This window comes from Cupressus sempervirens, chromosome 2, assembly GCF_028749045.1.
Source record: "Cupressus sempervirens isolate cs-2001-9-10 chromosome 2, ASM2874904v1, whole genome shotgun sequence".
Taxonomy (NCBI): Eukaryota; Viridiplantae; Streptophyta; class Pinopsida; order Cupressales; family Cupressaceae; genus Cupressus; species Cupressus sempervirens.
The window spans coordinates 723,273,943-723,299,200 of NC_143119.1; the positions used below are offsets into that span (position 1 = coordinate 723,273,943).

The 25,258-nt window shown below is 34.9% G+C and overlaps 1 protein-coding gene across 1 annotated transcript in view; it reads left to right on the top strand.

Moving 5' to 3' along the window:
- RGD3 (ROOT GROWTH DEFECTIVE 3) overlaps positions 1-23,687 on the top strand; it is a 216,116-nt gene extending 192,429 nt beyond the window's left edge. Inside the window, exons 26-29 of the mRNA XM_089815160.1 lie at positions 18,214-18,323; positions 18,429-18,511; positions 22,437-22,649; positions 22,737-23,687. Of these exons, the coding sequence (XP_089671286.1) occupies positions 18,214-18,323; positions 18,429-18,511; positions 22,437-22,649; positions 22,737-22,910 (580 nt within the window). The 3' untranslated portion in view covers positions 22,911-23,687. The remainder of the gene's footprint in view (positions 1-18,213; positions 18,324-18,428; positions 18,512-22,436; positions 22,650-22,736) is intronic.
- Positions 23,688-25,258: the final 1,571 nt, after the last annotated feature.

Here is a 25,258-nt window from a genome sequence, read left to right on the forward strand (position 1 = left end):
CTTCCAACTTCGTAGACTCTGGTTCAACATCACAATGCTTTGCGTCCCCTTTTTTGTAAGTATTCACTTTGTGTTTTGTGAGCATCAAGTTTTAATGCACAATGACCAAATTATTTGCCTTCTTGGAGTTTAGTCATTTGTGTTTTATTGAGTGGATGAACAAGTACATGATTCAGTTCCTATCATACGATGATGAAATAGCAACCTCTCAAGATTTAGAATTTTGAAATTAGAGAATTAAGAGTTTTGAATATTCATCAATAAAAATTTAGAAATTAAATCTTAAGATTAAAGACTTATCTATGATAAAATTCTGATGGCAATTGGTTGCAGGTGTTGGTACATTTGTCCATGAAAGTACAACCATTTATGAGCATCAACATTGTTCGTCTTCAAGAGCTTCAAGACCACAATCATTGATGCTCAGAAAACTCATAAATTCATACATCACTGAAGGTCATGAGTGCTCGGGAAAGAGTCTTCGAAGGGCTGCCTTATACCCTTGAGCAACTCTAGTGGTACTCCTGATGATCGATTGGCTATAGAACTTGGGGCTCAATGCAAAGGTAAATAGATGAAAAGGGGTAGCCATTTCATTCCATCTCTCTACCATGGTTACCTCTAGCTCCTTGAAGAACTTTTCATTAGGATCTTCCTCTCTTATTTATGACATTTCTAATATCCTCAATCATGAAGTCAATGCCATCATCAAGCAAGGCCTATCCATGTCAATGTAATAGAGCATGCTCAATATAGTTTCGGTAAAGTCAAGAAGGTACTCAACAAAATCCTACCACAAGTCATCTAGTATCAATGCCTTCATGGCTACTGCCTCAGGACTATTAAATTGCCTTCATATGCTCCAATTTGAATTGATTGCCATTCTAGATGTCTCTTTAACCTTGACAATGTGTCTCTAAACAATAGTATTGGAGCCAATGTGGGGCTAGGCAACCTATTTTAAGATGAAAACAAAAGTAAATTCAAAATTCAAAATCATGATTAAAATTAAAATTAAAATCTAAAAACATAGAAAATTTACTAAACTAACGTGACTAGATTTCTAAAACATGTTTAAATTTTAAACCATTTAAGTTACCTTCAACTACTCCAATTTTGAGAATTGTCCAAATATGGCTTGCATCATATGGTGGTTGGTGACAAACATTTGGATCTCTTGTGCCTTGTCATACAGTTTTTCAATCCACTCAATCTTAGTGCCAAGTTTTTGCAGCATTAGGTTGAGTGAGTGCATAACACAAGGTGTCCAAAAAATGTGTTCGAAGCGCTCCTCAACTAATAAGTTGGCAGTCCTACAATTATTGGCATTGTTGGGTTTCTACCTAAACAATATTTTGAGTGACAACTTGCTCAATGGCTTGGATGAGAATGTTTGCAATGAAAGGACCACACTTCACCCAACTCTTGTGGACATTGCAATAATATTCACCAGAGGATGATTTCTCGCATATTTCCATCCATTAGATACTATTGCCACACTTGTCTCAATCCATGAGTCATTGATGGGCTACATGGAGTCCTCAACACTGAACACCTCCATCCAATAAATTTGTGTGTACCTTCTCATAACCAGGGCCCTTGATCCCCATTGGAGCCTCATTAATTGTTCTCACTAATTTTTGCCAATACGGTGAGTGAATAACATTAAATGAAAATCCATTTGCATAGATGCATCTAGCTATGGCTTGCTTGACAATGTCTCTATCTTCATTTTGAAATGATGTTTCCAAGGACCCTATTGCTCTTTACTTACAATCGGTTTTTGAGAACGCAAGAATGGATGGTCCTTTGTGGGTGATTCATTGGGAGTGGTAGTTGAAGCAATGGATGCTTTTTTTTCACTTTTTCCTGGCATTTTGCAAAAGATGACAATTTGCCCTCCCGACAGGTTTGTTTGCTTGTTTTTATTCTTGAATTTATTTGTTCACAATGTGGTTTGGAAGGAAGGTTTGAGGTAACACTTCGTCAACTCTTTGCTTCCTTGTACAAAATTTAAATCCTTTTTGAGGAATAAAGCACAAATGTGCTTTCTCTTTACTATAAGAGCTACTGAAGTCCTCTTTGTATTGGCTGCAAGTCCACATATAACCTCCTCTACATGACATTGGTTGAACCATTTCCACATATTTCCGTAATGGGGAACATTTGTCTATTGTGAAGCAAGGGGTTTCAGCACTAGAAGAACTTGTAGACATTCTTTGAATCTATAAAGAACACGCAAAAAAAATAAAAAAAATAAAAATGAAAAAAGAATTATGATCTCATTTCATTTTGTAAAACTAAATAGTAAAAAATTGTAAAAACTGCACAGGCCAAAGCTATGAAGGTTGGTACATGTAACCACAAAGAAGGTTATTTGAATTTCATCTAACCTTTGGTACTTTCCATTGTGTGAATGCAAGCTTTCTATAGATGTAACTTTGATGTAAATTCATCTTTGGTGCTCTGCTAAGTTTGCATTGTGCGAACACAACTTCCAATAGTAGATGCAACTTTGGTAGTTTTTCATTTGTATCCTTGCAACTTCCAACTGTGAATTCCTTCAACTGTGTATGTTCGCAACTTTTAACTTTCCAACTTTGTCGTTTGTATCCCTTCCATTGTGTGAGTACCAAATTTCATATATATTGTGTTGTTTATTTCCAACAAACATCCAACTTCCAACTGTATCCTTTCCATGAAGACTTCCAAGTCTGTTGGGTAAATGGTTCCCTATCTACGCATAAATGGTTCCATGTCTTCCATGTGAACTTTACATATTGCATTCATTTATATAATTATAAGTTCATTTATATAATTATAAGCTATAACTTCATAAAATTATATTGTTCAACTCATCTGTTTTGGTCTTAATGTTCAACAATAGGTTGCTTTAGAGATGGCATAGAAAAGAGAAATAATCAAAAAAACTTTAAAAATGTTGCACTAAAACCCAAAATTGTTTTCAATTTGTACAACAATACTCTAAGTCGTACCAGGTTCGATTTAAAAAAGCAAACTTCATCCAAAATTTTGGCAAATTTGTCCATGGTCCTGCAGAGCGAATTTGCCATGAATGTTTAAGACTGACAAAGAATTTATAATGATTTCAAGTTGCATATGACTACTAGATGAATCCGCTATCAACTTTCACTGTTAGGCAATGAATACCATAACTTAGTTTTATTGGCAAGGCGCTACCTTGCTAACTTGGTAACAAAATCCACCTTAATTTGTGGTTATTATTGTGACATTGATTTGGTTTATCAAAAACTTAGTATCCTTTTTAAAAAATTGTGTTTGTGTTTTGGTTTTGAATTTTTTTTGTTATTAGATTAGTATTATTGTTAGATTGCTTAGTTCAAACTTTACCCTCCGAGTTAAAAAAGGAGCTCAAGCCCAATTGGCTTCCGAGTTTCCTATTGGGGAATTTGATTGTTGTTGCATTTCTAAATGGTGTTATATCTTATTTTTTGTATACTTTTTAAATTCTCTCTTGGAAAAGCTCATTGATTTTGAGAGATGCGTTTTGCTACTTCAAGTTTACCCTACATGACAAAAGTTCGAAAGCTCCAATCTAAGTAGCTTTTCTTCTGAAAAATTGATCTTGCTTTTTTTGTGGTTGCTTTTATATCTTAAAGCATAATGTGTTTTTGTTAGGTTGACTAGGTTTAGCTTTCTCTGCAACTCAAGAATTTTTGTAGAAATTAAAAAATGAGGTGGTTGCATTGGTCTAAAAGTTTCTAAGAATTCTTGAGAAAACCCAGTTTGAATATATTTTGCAATCTTGATATCAATGATATCACATTTCCTTGGGGCAATATATTTTAAACTTTTTAGACATTTTCGATATAGTTCACATGCCTTGTGTATGATTCCACATGTCTATGAGGGCACTTGTAATTACAACATGTGTGTAAAAAAATATTTTTGTTATGCTTGGATGGATTCCCCTTCATTATTATTTGATAGAGTGCACATCATTGTAGTGCAAAGCTAATTTTCAGATTGTTTTATTTAGCATCACCAATAATCTCCACAAGAACATTGTTCCTTTTCAAAATGTTGGAGATGGTTTACAACTTTAGAACAATCTCGCTCTCATATCTCACATCTCCATTCTTTATAATATCCTTGACCATCCCCCTCTCCACCTCACCCCCTCGCCTCGTTGTCGCCTTTTCACAGTCTCCAACATCAGTGGGGCAACTAGATGCATGAGCAGTAGTAGGGTTGTTGATGATGAAGGAAGTGGAGCTCTTCAAGCTTGGTAGTTTTGTTTTGGGTTTCATTCTTGCCATGTTTAATAGAGTGGTGTGCACTAGCTTTCTCGACGCTTGTTTGCGCTACATTATCTATTCAATCCATAAGATTAGGTTGGTTTTAGACCTCGGTAACTATAGGATTATAATGCTCGAGCATACCAATGCCAAACTTTATGCCACCGTGTTGAACACTATTTAATCTAGGGATCTTGATTGATGACATTGTCAGGCTAGAGGGAAGACCAAATTTCTTATGAACTTTCAAACCATGGACCATATTTTGACCTTGTAGACTATCATTGAGGAGGTTCGACACCGTTCGATGAAAGTCTATTGTTGCTTTGTAGAGTTTTCCAAAGCTTTTGATTATGTTCCATAGACGACTCTCTTTTAGAGACTTAGGGACATCGGAATTTCCGAGCACATATTGACGACTATCATGAGGTTATATGAGAGGGTATTGGGCAGATTTAGGACCTTGCATAGTTTTTCACACCCTATTCAGAGCAACATCGGTGTCAAGCAGGGCTGCGGTCTCTCCCCTACCTTATTCGACATTTATATTGATGAGCTTGAGGCTTTCCTCCACGATGTCTCGCTACCTAGTGCTGGTTGCTTTTTACACCAGGTCTAGATCTATATTTAACTATTTGTTGATGATATGGTTCATTTGGCTTTTTCTGCGAAGGGGCTTTAGCGGTGTCTTGATGGCTTGGCCTCTTTTTTTGACCTGCGCCAACTTGTTAACTTGGGCAAGACTTAGGTTATGGTGTGTAACTACTTGAAAACCTTGCACCTCCACTTCTACTTTCAGGGCAATGAGATTGAGATCACTTCCTCATATACAAACCTTGGAGTTAATTTCTCTAGCCCTTGTTTCAGCATGAGACTTGCCATGTAGTCGCGAGTTAATAAGGGGCTTAGATCCCTAGTTGTGCTTGAGAGACATTGCTTCAAGCACCACTTCCAAGATACTACGACCAAGTTATCCCTTCTGGACTCCTTGGTTAGGTTGACTGCCCTCTATAAGTCGATTGTTTGGGGGCCCTCTCTCTTGGAGTTTGATTGGCTCGCGGTTGAGAGCCCATACCCTCCTTCGACATATTATCAGGTGTCATCAGTTCACTCCCCACAGTATCATCTTGGCTGAGTTTGGGGCTTGTCTTTTTAGACCAGAAACCATCTTCGATTTTGTTTGTTTTCTTCATTGATTTTGGTGCCTTTCGGATTCTATCGAGGGTTGTCATAGGTACTTCTATCTAGCGTACGGTTCCTCCAAGGCGATTGTGGACTCCGATCCTAAAGGCAAAGCTCGTTGCTGGTTAACTCATGCCTCCATTCTTCTTGGCCCGATTGGGATTTTGATGGACTTCCTTCCCCCATTCCAATTTTCTCTAGGTGCCCCCACGCACATCCTCCTGTCTTGGCAGGAGTTGAATGAGCACCTTAGGCTTGACATTTATAGGCAATATATTATCACGACTTGGAAGAATCCTTCCAGGGGGCTCTACCCTTTGCATATCTCTGGGATCCTTTAGAGTGGGCTCCCACTGGTTACATATATGGACTGGTCACTAGCTTGATCAGGAGGATAGGATTTGTCGTCTATGCCCCCAGGGGGCGAGTGAGTTTGATTCCCATTTTATGTTCATTTGCCATATTTATAATGAGACCAGAGGAAGGTTTTGTTGCTTGTTTAGAGAGTGCAGGTCTCTCCTAATTTTCCAGGTACATTGATCAGTGGTGTCTTACCTCTATTTGCAGAAGGCCATGCGGCTGCATGATCACACTATGCAGCTTCTCTTCCTGACGATTCGGCCTTTGAATCAACTCATCACCTCCTTCACTCCTACGTCTCCAACGTGGAGTGGGAAGCAACCTCTCAGGCTTTCGTCTGATCACACTAGATTTGTGAGACCTTACAATGGTCTTCCTCCGCAATGCTGCCCTCTTTCCAGTGGCTCCTCAACACGTTCTAGGGTACAAGCTTGCTTCAGATGGTATCCTTTGGTACTGGATTACTTCTTGCCTATGAGGAGTATTTAGTTGTCTTGTTCGGTTTCGTTATTTTCTTTCTTTGATTTTTTGATGGTTTTTTCGCAGACATGTTTGGGTGCTTCTATTGTTGGTTGTGGCCTTTGACGTTTTTAGTCCCTTAGACCTTTGGTGGTCTCCAGTTGTACATTAATAAGTTTATTTTAATCTTTAAAAAATCTAGGAGTAAGAATTTAGATAAATTAATCAAGACATACTGAAGGTTCTTATGTTAGATTTTGAGCCCAGAAATTAATGATGATAAAAACAGCAATAAGAAAGAGACAAAATTGAAACAACAAACACTAGAAATATCTAGGGAAAACTCGTCTAGAATGAAGAAAAAAACTCAACCACACAAAAAAAATTATCATTTTATTGATCATAAAAGTTCAAGTGTACAATGCCTATCGCTTGATGTGATATATATAACTTGAGGAGAGACTTCACATTCTAACTGAAGATCTCACTAATTTTACAAAATGTGACTCATTATTACAACTCTTTGTATTTCCATGCCTTAATGCATGTTGTAATGTGTCATTATACTTAATATTACAATTTAATCATAAGTGTTTTTTTCAGCTGAAGGTGACTGTAGTGGTAATAACGTCCTTATTTCAAGAGATAAAGATCTCTATCGCAGCTACAATCTTCAACATTCCCTCTTAGCTTGAGAGAGATCTTTAGCTGATTAATCACATAAGGCTGCAACCAAAATGTCAATGATAAAATTTAATTGCATGGATCTTATAAAAACTTTATGGAATCACTCAACAGGACAGATTTTGTAAGCATGATAGATTTGTAAGAATCCCAGCTAAGCCTTTAATCATAGATTCTCTCCATGTGAACTGTCATGAAAGTACTCAAATGACATCCAACTATCATCATGGATTCTCGACATGTGTTGTCATCTTGGTTCTCTTCACATGATGATCACTCCTAGAGCAAAAGAGTTATCATCGCTGATTCTTATAATCTTATTTATTCGCACAAGAATAGAAATAGGCATAACAAAAGACAATACTTAGTTCTGTTTAAGTCTCAAATTTCATGAATACCACAAGCATTACAAGCATAAAGGAGAATGAAGGGGATTCCGTAAGCAGTTCCTCTTAATTATGAAGCACCCCTCTAAAGGACAAGCTCCCTCTGAGCTTCATATCTGAATGCAATTATGTATCTTTAATTCAATTCAGTAAACAACATCTCCATCTCATGATTCTTGTTGCTTCTTGCAACCACTAGAGATTAAATCAATCTATCATAAAAAGATATGTAGAGATAAAGTTCTGAAAATAAACACTATAGAATACTTATCTCTTTCACATGGATTGGCTTTCATATAATAATAAGAGCACTTGCTAGACTTAGTCTGACCATAATCTCCCATATTTGCCCTTCGGTGATAATCCATGATCAATACTTTTCCTTATTGTAACAACTTCTAACATCTATGTTATTAACATTTCCTCAATATGTCTCCATTTATGGATGCTAAAGAGGATCTCCATTAACTTCTATGGTACTAGAGAGCAAGAAGTGTATCCCAAAATGTTTTACCAAATGAAGCATATTAAAAGTTGCCATCACATTTGACGTGATTGCCTTCAGAGGATTAAAAGAATAAAGAATGCCTTAATATCACTGACAATATGATTGTACTTCCGCACACTTCCAGCGGTGATCTAAGGGATGAGGATACATAAGAAACAATAGGACAGAAAAGGGAAGATTGACATCCTTTAGAAAGCAACAAATAATTGTTAACATGCCTGTGTTACCTCCTGAATTGAGAGCTACGCCCACTGTGATGCTGAAATTTTACCATCTCAAGATAAATTCCCCGATAAGAAAAGTATCAATGTTTGCACAAACCAAAAAAGAATCAACCATCGACTAATCACAAAAAGTGATGGGAAATACCAATAGACAATGGCTTTAACTAAACTAATGTTACAATAGCACTTGATACCAAGAACATAATCCATGATAGGAAGAATAGGGATCAAGAGCAATCATGAAGAAAACTTGAATGCATGATACATCACCCGAACACCATAATTACTCTACCATGATCCTTCTTGCCATGACATAGACCATTTCCTTTTCAAACAGCTAGCGTTGGTTGTGGTTGATAATATAATTGAATGCATGTCTTGATTTGAACAGGAGCGGACGATAATGGGAGGTCATGATGACATTTGCTATGCCAACACATCAGATATGGGAGCCACTTTTGAAATTGAAAAAAATACACATCTGGTCGAAAGAAGTCTGAGAGACGAGATGATCTAGAAAACATAAATGTCCGTTATCTGAATGCCAGACTTTCCAATCTATTCGACTAGTGAATTCGTTAGGTAAATGAACAGATGAGAAAAATAGCTATGATATGACTCCTCCATTCGAAGGCTTCTTACCTTTACAAGATTGAGATCATATTAAAAATTCAAGTTCTGAGAGCGGCCATGGTAAATGTTTGAGCCTCGTTGTCTTAACTTTGCCGACTCAGGGTTTGCTACTCTCATGTGATAGGTGCTGCATCCAAACAAGTATCCGGAATCCATGTAATCTCAGATGATAGCAATGATCATTGACACCAAGAAAATATGTCCACATAACCCCAGCAGGTCTAGTTGTTATCTAAATAAAAAGGTTGAGGGTGTCTACAAGATAGCTACCATGGCCATGAAGGCCAACCATGTAAACCTACTGATCGACAATGTTAATCATGTGATCGAATTATGTACAGCCCTCATCTACTAAACCTGCATGGATATATGCACTTAGGGGAAAAAACAAAACTTAACATTAGGATGTGTTCTAGAGTGCTTCCTTATTCAAAGCATTTTGAGAGCTTCCTTGCAAAATTCATTATGTGCACTTCCTGCAATCATTTCATTTCATTCTTTGAGATGACATCTCTTTGAGAGATTCTGCTAAACAATTCAGCTGCTTCGTCTATGATTCCACATCTGTGGGTGCACTTAGGGAAAAAACAAAACTTAACATTAGGATGTGTTCCAGAGTGCTTCCTTATTCAAAGCATTTTGGGAGCTTCCTTGCAAAATTCATTATGTGCACTTCCTGCAATCATTTCATTTCATTATTGGAGATGACATTTCTTTGAGTGATTCTGCTAAACAATTCAGCTGCTTTGTCTATGATTCCACATCTGTGGGTTTGATAATTAGAAATATATCATTGTTCCAATCAATGGTCATGATATATATGTTCCTGCTTGATAGTTGTATATTAATGTGTCAAATGCTTAAAAATTTCTTTCCTTGGTTCACAAGCTTTCAGATTTCTTATTTGTTACCTTTCGCATAGGGCCATGCATACATCCCTCATAAAATTCCACTAAGGGAATCTTCAACTTCACAATCTTGAAATTTGAAAATTTCAAAAAAATAATATCTACTTCGAAAATAGTCAATTTTGTGGGCAAATCACATATCAATCTAATCATCTTTGTTTTTCCCCTTGGTCTACATTATTTTTACCTTTAATTGATTGGTTTTTTTCAATATTATTATATATTATAATATTCGTATAGCATCCTCAATTACAGAATATTCACAATTATACACTTGGTAAACAATATACAACCATTTTATAATACTTACACAATTTCTCCTATCAACATAACCCTGACAACACCTCCTGCTGCAAGTGCTAATCTAAAGAAAGTTGGGGTAGAGGGCACCCTTTTTGACACCAATGTCTTTGGAAAAAACAAAACGATACATATCTTGGTCTGATCTTTCTTGTTGATAGAACCTTTGATACAATGTTTTTGTTGAAAGGAGGATAATAATTTTTTAAAGACCTTTGCATGCTCTCTCTTTTAGTGATTAGAGAGGCTGATAGGCTAACTTATTAGCAGATGATATGAGGGTTTTTAGCTTAAGAATTAAGAAAACATAAGAATTTGCTCTTAGGTTTGATTTTTTGATAGCCAGGTTTTTTTATTTTCCATTAACCTACAATAAAAGAAAAAAGTGGAACACAATGAGATTTTTAAAGAAAAATAAAACAGACATAAAACCCCTCAAAATATAAACTTCAAATTTGCTCCAAAATGAGGGCTGGCAGCTTCCAATCGAGGATGGGCTCTTTTAGACCCGCTTAAGCTCCTTTGGATACATCATCAGCTACTACAAACCCGCCCAAATGACTTTCCATCATTATTTGTCCTCGACAAAGTGCTGGTCTTTCTGGCCAGTGACCTATATTTTTTGTTCAAAATATAATTTCTTTCTCACCTTGTGTTTGAAAATAAAATGAATGTCTTTTCATGGTCAAGGAGACGATTCAAGTCTTTTTACTTTTGTAAATTTTCTACAAATTCTAAACAATCAAAACTGATATATGCCTTTATTTACTTTGCTGAAGATGATCTATATCGATCCTATGCAGTAGATACAGTATCCTTATGCTGATGTATAGTTCTGCAATAGGATAATTAATTCTGCTAGTAATTCGTATGAGGCAGGGAATGCTAAAGGAGCAGACTTCTTGTATTTGTGTGTCCTTTATCCACATTCCTATCTCTTAAAAGGCACCCAAGAGGCATGTCCTTAGAAAGGAGATGACTCTTGCTAGGTTGGCCCTCTATACAAATTCCTAACTATGTTGCCAAGGTGGCGTCTCCCGGATTTATGATTAGAACATTTGAATGGTTCCAAGGAAAGATGCCAATTTGATCAAACATATAAGGTTACATAAGAGGTAAATCCTTTTTAGGTTATAAGATCTGAAGATTTGTAGTCCAAAACAATATGATATTAGAGAAATAGTAACACTCCCTCTTAACTTGACAATCATATTTAGAGATAACATATCTAGTACCATCAATCAAGATGAATAAGCATAGATTGATACTTTATATCTATCTGAATCTTCTAAGCATATGGTATCATAGAACACATGATACTAAGTCATATTACTATGCTTGTGATATGACTTATCACATATACTTGTGATAACAGTATTGCACGAAATGCAATATACAGGATAAAATTTGGAGAATGATTAAATTCTTCTTTTATCCAAGTTGTGACTCATAGGTACTGGCAGACCTATATCACAATATGATCTTGAGTTAAGATCTATTAGTTCACAGGATAAAATCGAAAGAATGATTAAATTCGTCCTTTATCCAAGTTGTGACTCATAGGCATAGAAATGTTTATATCACAATGTGATCTTGAACTCGTTCAGATCTGACAATAGTTTTCTATTGTTTAGTACATCATCTAAGAGATCGTCATCTCTCATAATGTCTTTTATACAAGTGTTCATTATCCCAGAGATCGTCACTTCTTAAATAATGAATACAAATGGTGAAACCCATCACAGTCAATAGCCTGACAATAAAAAATATTTTATTAATAATTTAAAGAATACAAATGTATTATAATTTAACCATACCAAGTCTTTTCCTAAAGTGATCTGTCTTCACTTGTGAGAGACGTTTGGTTAGAATATCTGCTGTCTGATTTGCAGTGCAAATGTATTCTAATTTTACAGTATTCCTATCTACCATATCTCTTACATAATGGTAAGGAATTTCAATATGCTTGGACTTGTCATGAAAATCCAGATTCACAAAAAGCTTGATGGAACTCTAATTATCACAATGAATAATAGTGGGATTCATGGGTTAACCAAATAATCCCACAAGTAACTTTCTAAGCCAAACTGCCTCACGAAAGGCCATTGTTGCAGCAATGTATTCAACTTTTGTGGAACTCTATGCTACTAATGTTTGTGTTCTGTATATCCAAGATATCATCGCTAAGCCTAAACTGAAACAACATATTGAAGTGTTTTTCCTATTGGTAACACTTCCAGCCCAATCTGAGTCTGTGTACCCGTGTAAGTCCAAGTCAACTTTCTCATACTTGAGCCCAAGGTTAAGAGTGCCTTGTAAGTATCTCATAATGTGTTTGACTACAACTAAGTGAATCTCCTTTGGCTCACACATAAATTGACTTAAGGCATTAACAACATAGCAAATATCAGGTCTTGTATTTACCAAGTACATAAGAGACCCAATCATCTGTCTGTAAAGAGTAGAATCTATGGAAGGTGATTCTGTTGCTACTTCTTTAAGTTTGTGTAGATTAGTCTCCATTGGGGAAGACATAGGTCTGTAGTGCCACATTCCAAATCTCTTCAAGATGTCTAATGTATACTTTCCTTGATTAAGTATGATGCTGTCAGAATTCTGCCATACTTCCAATCCGGGGAAGTAATGGAGTCCTAAATCTTTCAATTCAAATTCTTTGATTATATTTTTCTTGCATTGATCTATAAGATGATCAACACCTATTATTAGTAAATCATCAACATACAATATCAAAATTATCATATCATCTTTATCCTTTTTATAATAGAGATTTGGATCAGCTTCATTCTTGGAGAATCCTAAATTGGAGAGCTACTTATCAATTCTTTCATACCATGCCCTTGGAACTTGTTTAAGGCCATAGAGAGCTTTCTTGAGCCTGCAAACAAAGACTTTAGGGTTATGAGCTTTAAATCCTTCAGGTTGTTCCAAATATACCTCTTCTGTAATTTTTCTATTCAGAAATGTTGTTTTCACATCCATCTGATGTACTTTCCATCTCTTTGATGTTGCAATAGTTAGGATTGCCCTTATAGAGGTGTATCTAACAACAAGAGAAAAGGTTTCTTCATAATGAATTCTCTCTTTCTGAGAGAATCCCCTGTTTACGAGTCTGACTTTATATTTTTCAATGCTACCGTCAGCAACATGCTTGATTTTAAATATCCACTTAGAAGAAACAACAGATTTTCCTTTAGGTCTTGGAACAATTTCCCAAACATCATTCTTAATAATGGATTGGTATTCTTCTCTCATAGCATCCTTCCAAGTTGTATGTTTAATAACATTTGCAACATTGGTTGGTTTTGATTTCGATAAATCATTCATGTTTGTTGCATAATTAGAAAATCTTTTGGGTCTTTTGCTTTCTTTGAAGGTTACAGATGGTGCAGCAAAGTCTTGTTCTTCCTCTATATTCTTAATTGCCCAAAGTGGTCTGTTCTTAGGATTTTGAGTTTTCTCAAGATTAAGATTTTGAATTTCATCTTCAATTTCTTCAATGTTCTCCCTCTGAAACTCAAATTCATGATTTTCTTCAAAACTAGGTAAATGTGTGGGATCTTCAGAACTTAGGGCTCTTTTGAATGCTAAATCTTCTTCAAATATTACATCCCTACTAAGTTCAATTTTTTTTGACTAGGTATGAAAATTCTATATGCTTTAGATGTTTCACTATACCCGATAAAAATGCCTTTCCTCTCGAAGGGTTCTAACTTAATTCTCTTTTCTTTTGGAACATGTATATATTCTGGGCACCCAATATCCTAAGATGGCTTATATTATGTTTAACCTTAGAAAAGACTTCTTTAGGAGTTTTATTTCTAAGGTGGGAGTGAGGACTTCTATTTTGAATATAGATAGCAGTACAAGAGGCTTCTGCCCAAAGATAAAATTCTAAATTTTGATCAAATATCATAGCTCTTGCTGCTTCTAAAATTGTTCTATTTTTCCTTTCTGCTACCCCATTTTGTGGTGGGTTATAAGGAACAATATACTCCCTCTTAATTCCTGCTTCTTTACAAAACTCTTTAAACAAATCTGAAGTATATTCCCCTCCATTATCAGCCCTAAGAGTTTTAATTTTATGTCCTGATAAGTTTTCAGTTAGGGTTTTGAATTCTATAAATCTCTTAAGGATTTTTTCTGATTCTTAACATTTTAAGAAGTAAATCCAAGTTTTCCTAAAGAAGTCATCTATAAAAAGTATATAGTACCAGAATCCTCCAAGAGAAAGAACAAACATAGGTCCACATAAATCTAAGTGGACTAATTCCAAAACATTGTTAGTTTTTCTAGTGCTATCATGAAATGGACTTTTGGTGTTCTTACCCAAGGCGCATCCTTTGCATATGCTTGAATGATCTTTATTCAACTTAGGTAAACCAATAACCATCTTCTCCATAATCGATAAGGCTTTGAAATTTAGATGCCCTAACCTTTTTTGCCATATTTCATTTATATCAGCAACTTCATGAATTAAGGCTTGAATAGGTTGGCTAGGTTCTGTATTTAATTCATACAAGAATCCTTTTCTTTGACCAATCAACTTTGATTTCTTAAATGAAGAGTTCTTAGACCAGTCATTATATTACCATCCATGAATGTAACATTATGTCTATCATCTTCAAGTGTTGTAACTGAGATTAGATTCCTCTTTATTCTTGGTACATAGAGTACTCTTTTGCAATGTAGAGAAATACTTGACTTCAGTTTCAAGGTGCAATTCCCAATTCCTTTGACTGAATGAGAGGAATTAGCACCGATGGTAACTTCGCCATCAACTTCTTATGATATTGAATCTAGTACTTCTTTGTATTTTGTAATTTGTTGAGATGATCCATTATCAATTACCCATGCTTTGCTTGATACTTTATTTGATAGTGCATAATACAATACACGATTCTTAGGATCATAGTTTTCTTCTTTCCTGGCAACATTTGTACAATTTACTTGCTGCTTTGTATTCTCAGGGCAATTAGATCTACAATGTCCAAATTTTTTACATTTGAAGCATTTTATTTTGGATAAATCTTTCTTAGGTTTGTCATTTCTTTGAATACCTTTCTTCTTGAAGTGTTTCTTCTTACCTTTATAGGAACTTGTGTTGAGAAAATGAAGTTCTTCATCTTTAGTTTTCAATTTTTCTCGTTTCTTAAGTTTCCTAGATACTTCTTGAAGGCAATCTCCTTTAAGTTTATAGAAGTCAAGAAGATTGTCTCTAGCACTTATTCCTTGTGAGAACGTTTCCCATAAATCCGATAACCCATCTATTGCCATAAGTTTTAGCTCTTTGTCTTCAATTATGGTCCCTATACTTGCAAGTTCATCTCTTAGACTAGCCATCCTTAGGAAGTATGAATTCATAGATTCTCCCTTCTTTATCTGTATATGATTTAGTTGCATTTTTAGTGCAAGGGTTCTAGTTGCATTGTTAACCTCATATGCATTTAAGAATGCCTTCATCATATTAAATGCTGTTTGATGTTTCATTAGCATAGGTACTATTTTATTTTTCACTCCATCTTATATGATTTGCATGGCTCTCCTGTTTCCTTTACTCCAGATAGTTTTATGAGGATCAACATTAGGTTGCTTCGATTTTTTATCAACAAACTGCTTTACATCATTGTCTTCAAGAATCGTCATGATTCTGAATTTCCAAGCAACAAAGTGTTCTTTTCCATCAAACCTGTCCTCAGATTTGATTGCGCTCGCCATTGAAGGTGAAATTATGTTGCTAGATATTTAAAGTCTGATTGTTAATTTGCAAAGCCTAGGTTCAACTACCAAAGCTCCGATACCATGTAAATTTTCTACAAATTCTGAACAATCAAAACTGATATATGCCTCTATTTACTTTTCTGAAGATGATCTATATCAATCCTATGCAGTAGATAAAGTATCCTTAGGCTGATGTATAGTTCTGCAATAATATAATTAATTCTGCTAGTAATTCGTATGAGGCAGGAAATGCTAAAGGAGTAGACTTCTTGTATTTGTGTGCCCTTTATCCACATTCCTATCTCTTACTTATAAGGCACCCAAGAGGCATGTCCTTAGAAAGGACATGACTCTCACTAGGTCGGCCCTCTATACAAATTCCTAAATATGTTGCCAAGATTGGCGTCTCCCAGATTTACAATTAGAACATTTGAATGGTTCCGAGGAAAGATGCCGATTTGATCAGACATATAAGGTTACATAAGAAGTAAATCCTTTTAAGGATATTTATGCTTTACAAGATCTGATGATCTGTAGTCCAGAACAATATGATATCAGAGTTATTAAAATTAACAATTTTAATATTTAATATTTTTTTGGTTTTTTTTGGTCTTAACTCTAGTTACAAATGCTTCACCCCAGCCTCTGGATGTGGAGTCAGAGGCCTGTGGATGCTGATCTAAAGGCAGGTGCCCTATGGGTGCCTGGTATGGCTTTTGGCAGGCACCCACAGGGCATCTAGGTGCATTTGGATGCCTCCGCGAATCCACACCCAGAAAAAAAGAATTGTCTATTTCTTTTTATCTAAACATGTGCAAGTAACAATTTCTTTTATTATATATTTTTGCTCCTAGTCCCTAAAACAGCCCTAAAGGAGGGCATTCAACCATTCTTTATCTCATTCTTGAACTTGCAGCAGTTGAAGGATTTGGAGATGATGAGGATTTTTTGTGAACCCATATGATTCTGATTCAGATTGATGAACATTGAATCATTAACTATATTTTGAAATTGTAATTGTGATGATTTTCTGATTTACATTGGAATCGAGAACATAGACTATATGATATGACTCACTGAATATTCAGTTAATAACTTTTTTGAATTTCAATTTGAATATGTTTTGATGAAGTATCATACTATGAAATGACTTAATTTTGTATGTTTCTTGTATATATATATATATATATATATATATATCCCCCCAAAGGAATTTTTGCGCATCTGTGCACCCAAATTTCGTATCCGCATCCAGATCTGCACCCAAATTGGTAACTTAGGTTTTAACTTAAACTTATGCTTGCCACAGCCAAATCTACATTGTGGGACTTGCTGGCACTGGCAAGTCTCCAAGACAAGATCTCAAGTCCCTAAGACAAGTTAGATCCACTCCTTGAGAATAACTTTGTCTTTGCAAGTCCAAGTGATTGTTGCAACTAATGATAAGCAACAGCTGGTCATTTAGTTTAGTTCATTGCTTTTGGTAAATAGTAGTCGCCAACTAGTTTGGGTTTTCAATATTAAAAAGTAATGGATGATACATGACTCGCTATGTACAGATTTGGAGAAGACCAAAATGTCATTTAGTGAGCTGTTGACCGAGAAGCTAGTTTAGTAATTTTAAAATTAAGACTCTTCCTTGCTTGATTTTCTATTTGTCTTTCTGGTATCTGTCAATTATTAATGTATCTAATGATTTTTGTTGATTTCATCATGAAAGGAATCCCTTCACATAATGTCTAAGTTATCTGATGATCAATATGTGTGTGAGATAGTGATTTTTTGGGATGAAATATGATCTAATCAGGGAGGAACCTGAGCAAATAAGGCTAGTAATATTTTATGTAATCTAAATATACATTTATTTTTATGTTTTTTATTTTATTATAATGAGTTTTATCTAATATGATTAATCCTTCATATTTTTTCTTGACATAGTGAGTTTGATTGTTTTATCTAATGGACTGAAAATCTCATGTATCTTAAGGTCATATGCATTTTTTTTAGATTAGTAAAATACTCATCTTTGTGAGATAAAATTATTATTTTTTTGTTTTGGTAATTAAGTCAAGATTAATTATTATTATTTGTTTAGATTAATTATTATTATTTGTTACGCTCTAGTGGACTCAAACCCAAGACCCTCCCATATGAAAGCCTCACAACTTACCGCTGTGTTGTAGACTGGTACCTGTGAGATAAAATATGTTATCATCAAGAAAGGAAGCACATTAGTCAAGGTTACATGTATTCTATAAAATTGTTATATTGCTGGTTTTGGGGGGATAAAATAACTAGACCATCATTTTTCTAACAATAAGATTTTGGACTCTGAAAGACCTTGTACTTTAATTTTCATTTTATGATCTATTACGGGATACTTTTTGATATATAATTGTAATGCCAAGATTGTCTGTGGACACTGGAAATACAGTGTAAAGGCAATAGGGTACTCAGGATTTTTTGTCTCGAATGTAAATTACAGTCGAGTTATAAATGATTTTTTTATGGTGATACATTGTGAAATGAATTTGTACGTGGTAATTACAGTGTGACATACTTGCGTTTGGATGGTTCTGTTGAGCCGTCAAAACGGTTTGATATTGTAAAAACTTTCAATTCTGATCCAACAATCGATGTTCTTCTACTGACAACACATGGTGAGTTTATTAAGTACTTTATTTTTCTGCAAGACAATTGATTTATGCAATGAGCATGACCTGTCAAATATTCTAAAAGAGTTGGCTTATGTGAATGTTTTGCAGTTGGGGGACTTGGTCTGAATCTAACATCTGCAGACACCGTGGTTTTTGTGGAGCATGATTGGAATCCAATGCGAGATCATCAGGTTTGTAGTTTAATGCATTAACATTGTAACCCATTGATAAGGAGTTATTTATGGGGAAAATGACTTTATTTTTTGGTGCTATGTGGACATGGATGTAATTCCTTTTCCTTTTTGTGCCTTGATTGTATTCACAAAACTTGAGTGAGTAGTAGAACAGTGATGTGATGCAGAATCTTTCAGATCTGTATCTGCAAATGCATTTAATACGAACATAATGAGCTGATTTGGATTTTACAAATAACTTACTGCCAAACATTTTGAACACAAAGGTAGGAACTACTTCCTGCAAGGAAATCCATCCTTCTAACTTCGTTATTGAATTGTATGTAATAATTAATGTAAAAAAAAATCTCAATATGATCCCTGGTCATAGCAATTCATTTTTCCATTATGCACTCTTAAAAAATTTGGAGTTATTGTACAATTGATTTTTACAATCTAATTTCCTTAGCAAGACAAGTTATAATATTAAAAGATAAATTTGAGTTGATCAGGTAGAAACTTAGAAGCCTACATGTAGAGAGAAGAATCCCTCTTTAGACATTGATGTTCAAATTTTAAACTTTATCTCAGGAAAAAGTGGCATTAGAATTATATCGGTCAAGGTTTTCCATTTAAATTGAAGCTTCAAACGGGTCTTTGAAGGTCGTTATACTCTACAATATTTTGAAGTATTAAAACCTTAGTCCTGTGGTATCTCCAATTTTTTGGCTTCTAGAAAATTAACTTATATTGTAAGAATTTCTAATGCTTTAATGTACTGTCTCCTGTAAAGGCTTCTAGGTACATCAGCTTAGCATTGCAGTTGCATGAATATTATTGACCTATAAAAGATCGATAAGTTAACGTTTGAGCCATTGCTTGATGGTGCAAGGTTGCCTGCTTCCCAGAAATGGATAATCTGGGCTCTAATATGGATAGCTAGATTTGTTTAAAGTAATCTTCATGTCAAGTTACTTTGCATTAACTCTCTGCATTTCAACTGGAAATGAGTGATGAATATGTAATAATGCATCCTGGCAGATACATATCAATCAGAAGTGCCCTACTGATCCCTGTGTCATGCACCATCAAAATAAAGAGTAAGACAGTTCATAATGACTGTATTGTTCTGTCTGCCATACCTTGACTAAACACTACTATAAGTACTTTATGTTTCAAAGAATTGAAAGAATAACTAGATTTCCAAAGAGTGGCATCTCTTATCCTCCTTCCAAGAGATTTATTTACTAACTTATGATTCATAGCTAAGGACATCCAGTAAACTGACTTCAAATTTTAGAAAATAATTCAACATTGGTCAATAGACGTGTTGATTCTGATTATGCTCCAGCAGTGAGTTATGCTTGGAACTAAAATGTTTTCTGTTTGTAGCCTACCTATTTATGATCAGGTATTTGTAGTACCTCGTCGAAATTGTGTTCAAGAACTTAAGATAAAATGAGCACGCCTGAGCTGTATTGTGTTTTGTAAATAATGAAAATTGTGACATTGCTGTCAGAATTCAACTGTGCAGATTTTTAGTTAAACTCATTGACCATTGTTCTCCAACTTATACAGAAAGGATATATGACAATAAATTGCAAGAAATGTGGTATAGAGGTGCATTTAATTCAAGTGAATGGTATCTATTATGTTATTGCAATGGTAACTGCAACTTCCTTCCAAGTCGATGTGAATGACATTATAATCAATGGTTACATATTTGGCAAAGGCTGATATCTACACTTAAACTACAGACTATTCTCACGAAGGCAAATATGCTTTAAAGGAAATTTTGATACATATAAAAATGTAAGAACAACTGAACCACTCCATTTGAAATGTTAAACGTTTGGTAACTGCTAGATATGCCATCCATGTGTTTTGGAATCTATGATTCTTTATACCTAAGCCTGTAGAGGTCAACCTGTTTTTGAAGCATGATGAGGTGGGGAATTGAGGACATCATTATAGGGGATGTCTGGTTAGCATGGCATTCTTATTTTGCATTCTGAAGGCATTTTTCTTGCTTTAATGGTGAGTATTCTGGATCAAAACATTGTAAACTTGGTGTAAATATAAAAACACAAAATTGAAAATAAGGGATAATGAAGAATCAGAGAAATTTGGAAAAATCTCCTCACATTGTTTTGTAGGTTTTGGTTGCTTTGATATACTTGTTTATAGTTTCAATTTTCAGTACTTATTTGATGTATTTGTAAACTAAAAACCATGTCAGTACTTCCGAGAAATATTGGATTGGTTACTTTGGAACTGTTTAATTCATGTGCATACTGATTGTGATTCAGAATGATATTATTTTGAGTTAACGGATGGCCAGATGCTCTCTCTTGCATGGATAGCTTCCTACAGATCTTTGTCTGAGAACAAGGACCACTAGTAATACCAAACTTTGATTTGTCCTATATTAAGTGTTGTGTATATTTATATAATGGGATTTATAAAATATTAAAAAAAAATGACACTTTAGTTTTAATTATATATTACCACATATAGTTTTCAAAAACAACGAATTCTCCATTACTATAAATAGGTTCAAATGTTTCTGTCAATTAGAATGGCTTTAAGTAAATGAGATTGAAGATTTTGCAAGTGTAACTACAAGTGACAACCATGTGCATTAAATATGGTTGTCATTTTATAATTTCACAATAAGTTTGATAGATCGTTGTTTTTTGGATAACTTACCTGAAACTTTTCACAAAAAAATTACATTTTAGTTATTTGAATTTTTTTTTGTTACATATTCCGTACTTTTGAAACTGGAATTTTGGCATATTTTAGTGCTCAAAATTAAAGTTATCTTGGTATGTTGAAAGCATAGAATTGTTCTGATATCCTAGAATGATGATTGTAAAAGAAAGATCTATCTCATCAATCCTTCTATTCTTTATGCTTTTACTAAGATAATATTCCAAAGGGGCTCCTTTTTGTTTAATGTACGTTATACCCTAGTTTGCTTAGAGCTCAAGTGACTTAAGTTGCCAATACAATGAACTTGGTTGAAAACTAATTTGTTATTGAATGTAGAAAATTCACAATGAACAGATGCAAAAGCTTATAACTCTATTTTTAACTATAAGGTTATATGTCAATAAGTTGTCCAAGCTTAGAGAACTATAAATATTGAATTAGAAGGCAGTCCCTCATAGTTGCCACGAGTTAGATTCAAAGCCAATTTTAATGCAGCATTTGCAGGTGCTGCTTAGGGGCAGTGGCAGATTTTCTCTGTTTTTTGTCATTTTGTGGTCAAAACTCAGCCTTTGAGCATTTTTTAATATAATATACATGCACGTTGACAATGAAAGCAAAATGATTTTTTCTTAATTAGTATGTCAATTTTGGTAAAATCTCAATTCATCTTTAGTATAATTTAATGGGGTTCTACAATGTATGATGATTGCCTTAATAATGTTATATGAATACTACAAATTTAGTATATCTTTTAAAGTTTCCTATTTGTTTTAATCACATTTCCTTCCATCCCCTTAAACATATCCCCGTCCTGTCCTGGAAAGTTGGTTTAACATGACTCTCTTTGGTTATGAAAGAAGAAAATGAGGTGTTGGTTAGGAGATTCCAGCCTGAATTCACTTTGTTCTCAAGTCATCTCCACATGGTTTCATGGTTCCATATGTTTTAAGCTTTCTCGTTGATCATTAGGTTTTGGTTGCAAGGAGATCCTGGTCTGATTGCTGTAATCTCTACTTGTTTCTCTAGTTGTCTAACTTGGTTTCATGCTTTCCAGTTCTATGCTATTTGATAGATTGTGTTGCTAGCCTTCTAGTGGCATGGTGATTTGCGAAATAAAAAGTGTTTGGTTTCCATCTTTATTAAAATGCATTATTAGTACTCCCAACTGATTTCTTTCAGTGTTATAGATTATCCTACCCTCATATTCACCATGTGAATCTTATTGCAGGCCATGGATAGAGCTCATAGACTGGGACAACGCAAGGTGGTGAATGTTCACAGGCTTATTATGCGAGGAACATTGGAAGAGAAGGTCATGAGTCTTCAGAAGTTCAAGGTCTCAGTTGCTAATGCGGTCATAAATTCTGAGAATGCTAGTCTTAACTCAATGGATACGACTCAGTTACTCGATCTGTTCACTACATCTGCAGTGGCTGGGAAGGTAATTCACTTCTTTTTCATTTGTCATGAGCTTACTCAATTCAGAGTTTAGTGGTGGATTGTTAACATCCGCATTTCTATCTTACAGGTGGCTTCATCTTCAAAGAATCTGGAAAATGATGAAACGTCGAACAACGTAAATGCTATAGGTGCAGGCAAAGGCCTGAAATCAATGCTTAATGGTTTGGAGGAACTGTGGGATCAATCACAGTATACTGAAGAATACAATGTTGGACAGTTTGTAACAAGGCTCAATAGCTGAGTTGGTCAGCACTGTACAGATGTAAATTGGAAGAGTTTATAGAAAAAGATCAATTCGGAGTTAAATATTCAAAATGGTTGATTCTTTTGTGAACATTATGTTTTGTTAGTGTAACATCAATCTTTTGATGCTGATGCCGAGATCTGAGCTGCTTTGTTAGGAAAAAGAGCTGTGGGAAATCCAACTGGTGTATGGCTTGAGCGTTCACATATTTTTTCCCAACCCATGCAGTCGAGCAAAGGCTTGTAAAATACGTCACGTCCAATGGCCTAAGAAATGTATAATTATTACTGTATAGTCAAAGGTGTTTTTTGAGCTTTGCTCACATGATTCTTTTTGCACGCACAAATGTAATAGAGTGGATTATAGTGAAAGTTTTGACTGCTGTTAGCACCTTCGAAAATTTGAGTTTACTAGGAAAGGTGAGGCGCGATTGTTGGCTTCCTAACTCTTAATGTGTGGAGGTAATTGAAAAGATTAGAAGGTTCTACTGAATGTAATAACTATTTTTTCCCTCCACTGAGTTAGGTTACCAGAATATTTATTGCATGAGGCCAAATGGATACAAGTTATTTACATAAAGGTCATTTTTTTTAATGTCACAGCCTAGCCACCATAGGCCTGTGAAGTTCCTTCCCCCTGATGGGGGCTAGAGGACATTTCGCTCTACATTATATATATTAAATTTTGCTCATCTGAAAGGGCATCCATGAAATTGAGATTATGTGGATACATCCATACATCTGAAATATTTTTGGGAGAGGTGATTGTATGTTACACCTGTGCGTACTTTGTTGATCCATTGTGTGGTACATGAATTCTAATTGTGGATATTGTAGGTTTATTTATCCTTCACCTAATGGTTTCTGGCATATAGCATATCTTCACTAAACCTTTCTATAGGAAATGCTTAGCAAAGCATCTTATTTTCCTTTTTTAGGTGGTGTTTTTGGAAATGTTTGACCTATATATTGTGAATGTTTGTAAAAATCTTTGCATTCTCTAAATATTCTGATAATAGACCAGAGAGTGATGTGAAACATTAATGTATTAAAGTTATCTAATCAAATCCAAAAGCCATTGAATGATAATATTTAATTTACATATGTTGTTTTTTGGTTTAGATACTGAGTGAGACTGGGCTTCATTTTTAAGTCAGAAGCAACTTCCAGCAGAACCTGGAAAACTTAAATTATTATAATTATGTCGATAGGCATGTGTGGTGTAAGGGGTTATGTATGTTGCAAATCTAGATGACAAAGGTTCATCAGCTTTATAACAATATTATTGCATTATGAACGAAAGAAAGAATGAAAGAAAATTAATGTCCACGAGTCTAAACATAGCCTACGCGGCTGCCTGCCGCTTTCAGCAGATCATGTATTTTCCTATATAAAATGATGACGAGGGATCCCTGTAGAATAAGTTATGCCAAGAACAAGCAGTTAGGAAATCCGTGAATCTGACCCCGCTGTCTCTAAAAGCAGCACATTCGACAACAAAATAATGCTTTGTTTCAACATTTGTAGAATTTCAAAAGGTACAGACCCTCTCATCCGAAGCCTCGGTCTTACTACGAAGCTAATGCGAATTAGTTCTCAACTGAGCAGTAAGAAGTTTAGCTTTCCAAGCAATATTGGCCCTAATGTAAGGCTTTTCAAGTTTGTCACATATGGGATTAAACTTGCTGACATACTATTTTTTCTTTCTGTCGATCCCTTTACCCCAATTCCTCTTATAAAATTTATGCAGAACAAAGGCCTTAATTTCTTTGCTATTGGACGCTGTTGAAATGAATGTTCCATCTACTCGACCACCTAATATTTTGCTGTATCCACATCTTCCTTTTGTACAAAACATCAATAAAGACGATCTTAGGCCAACTACCGTTTTCTATTTGTTGAATTTTTTTAAGATAACATAGGAGATGAATCATATTGATAGCCTCAATAGGTGCATCTCATGTTTCACCTAGTATGATATCATATGAGATTGTGCACTTGATTTTGAGCTTGCTAGTGATCAACTGCTCTTGAATACCCTTGATTCAGTCCTTTCGGAAATGGAAGCATTACTAGCCCACAACCCACAACCATAGAGAATGATTGGTAACACCAAGAGACTAAAAAGCATTTGAATAGTCTTCCAATCTCAAACCTCAACCATTATAGATCTATTTTGAAGAGCATTAAAGGCCTTCCAACAGCCCAAAATTCTTTTTTTTCCTACAACTTTCCCATCTTAAATTCTTGTTAAAATCCAAGTTGAGGTATATATAATCTATAACTTTTTCAAGAGTGTTGCCACTGAAATAAAACTTAGGTTGTTTCTGTTTTTTGCTAGTGGAG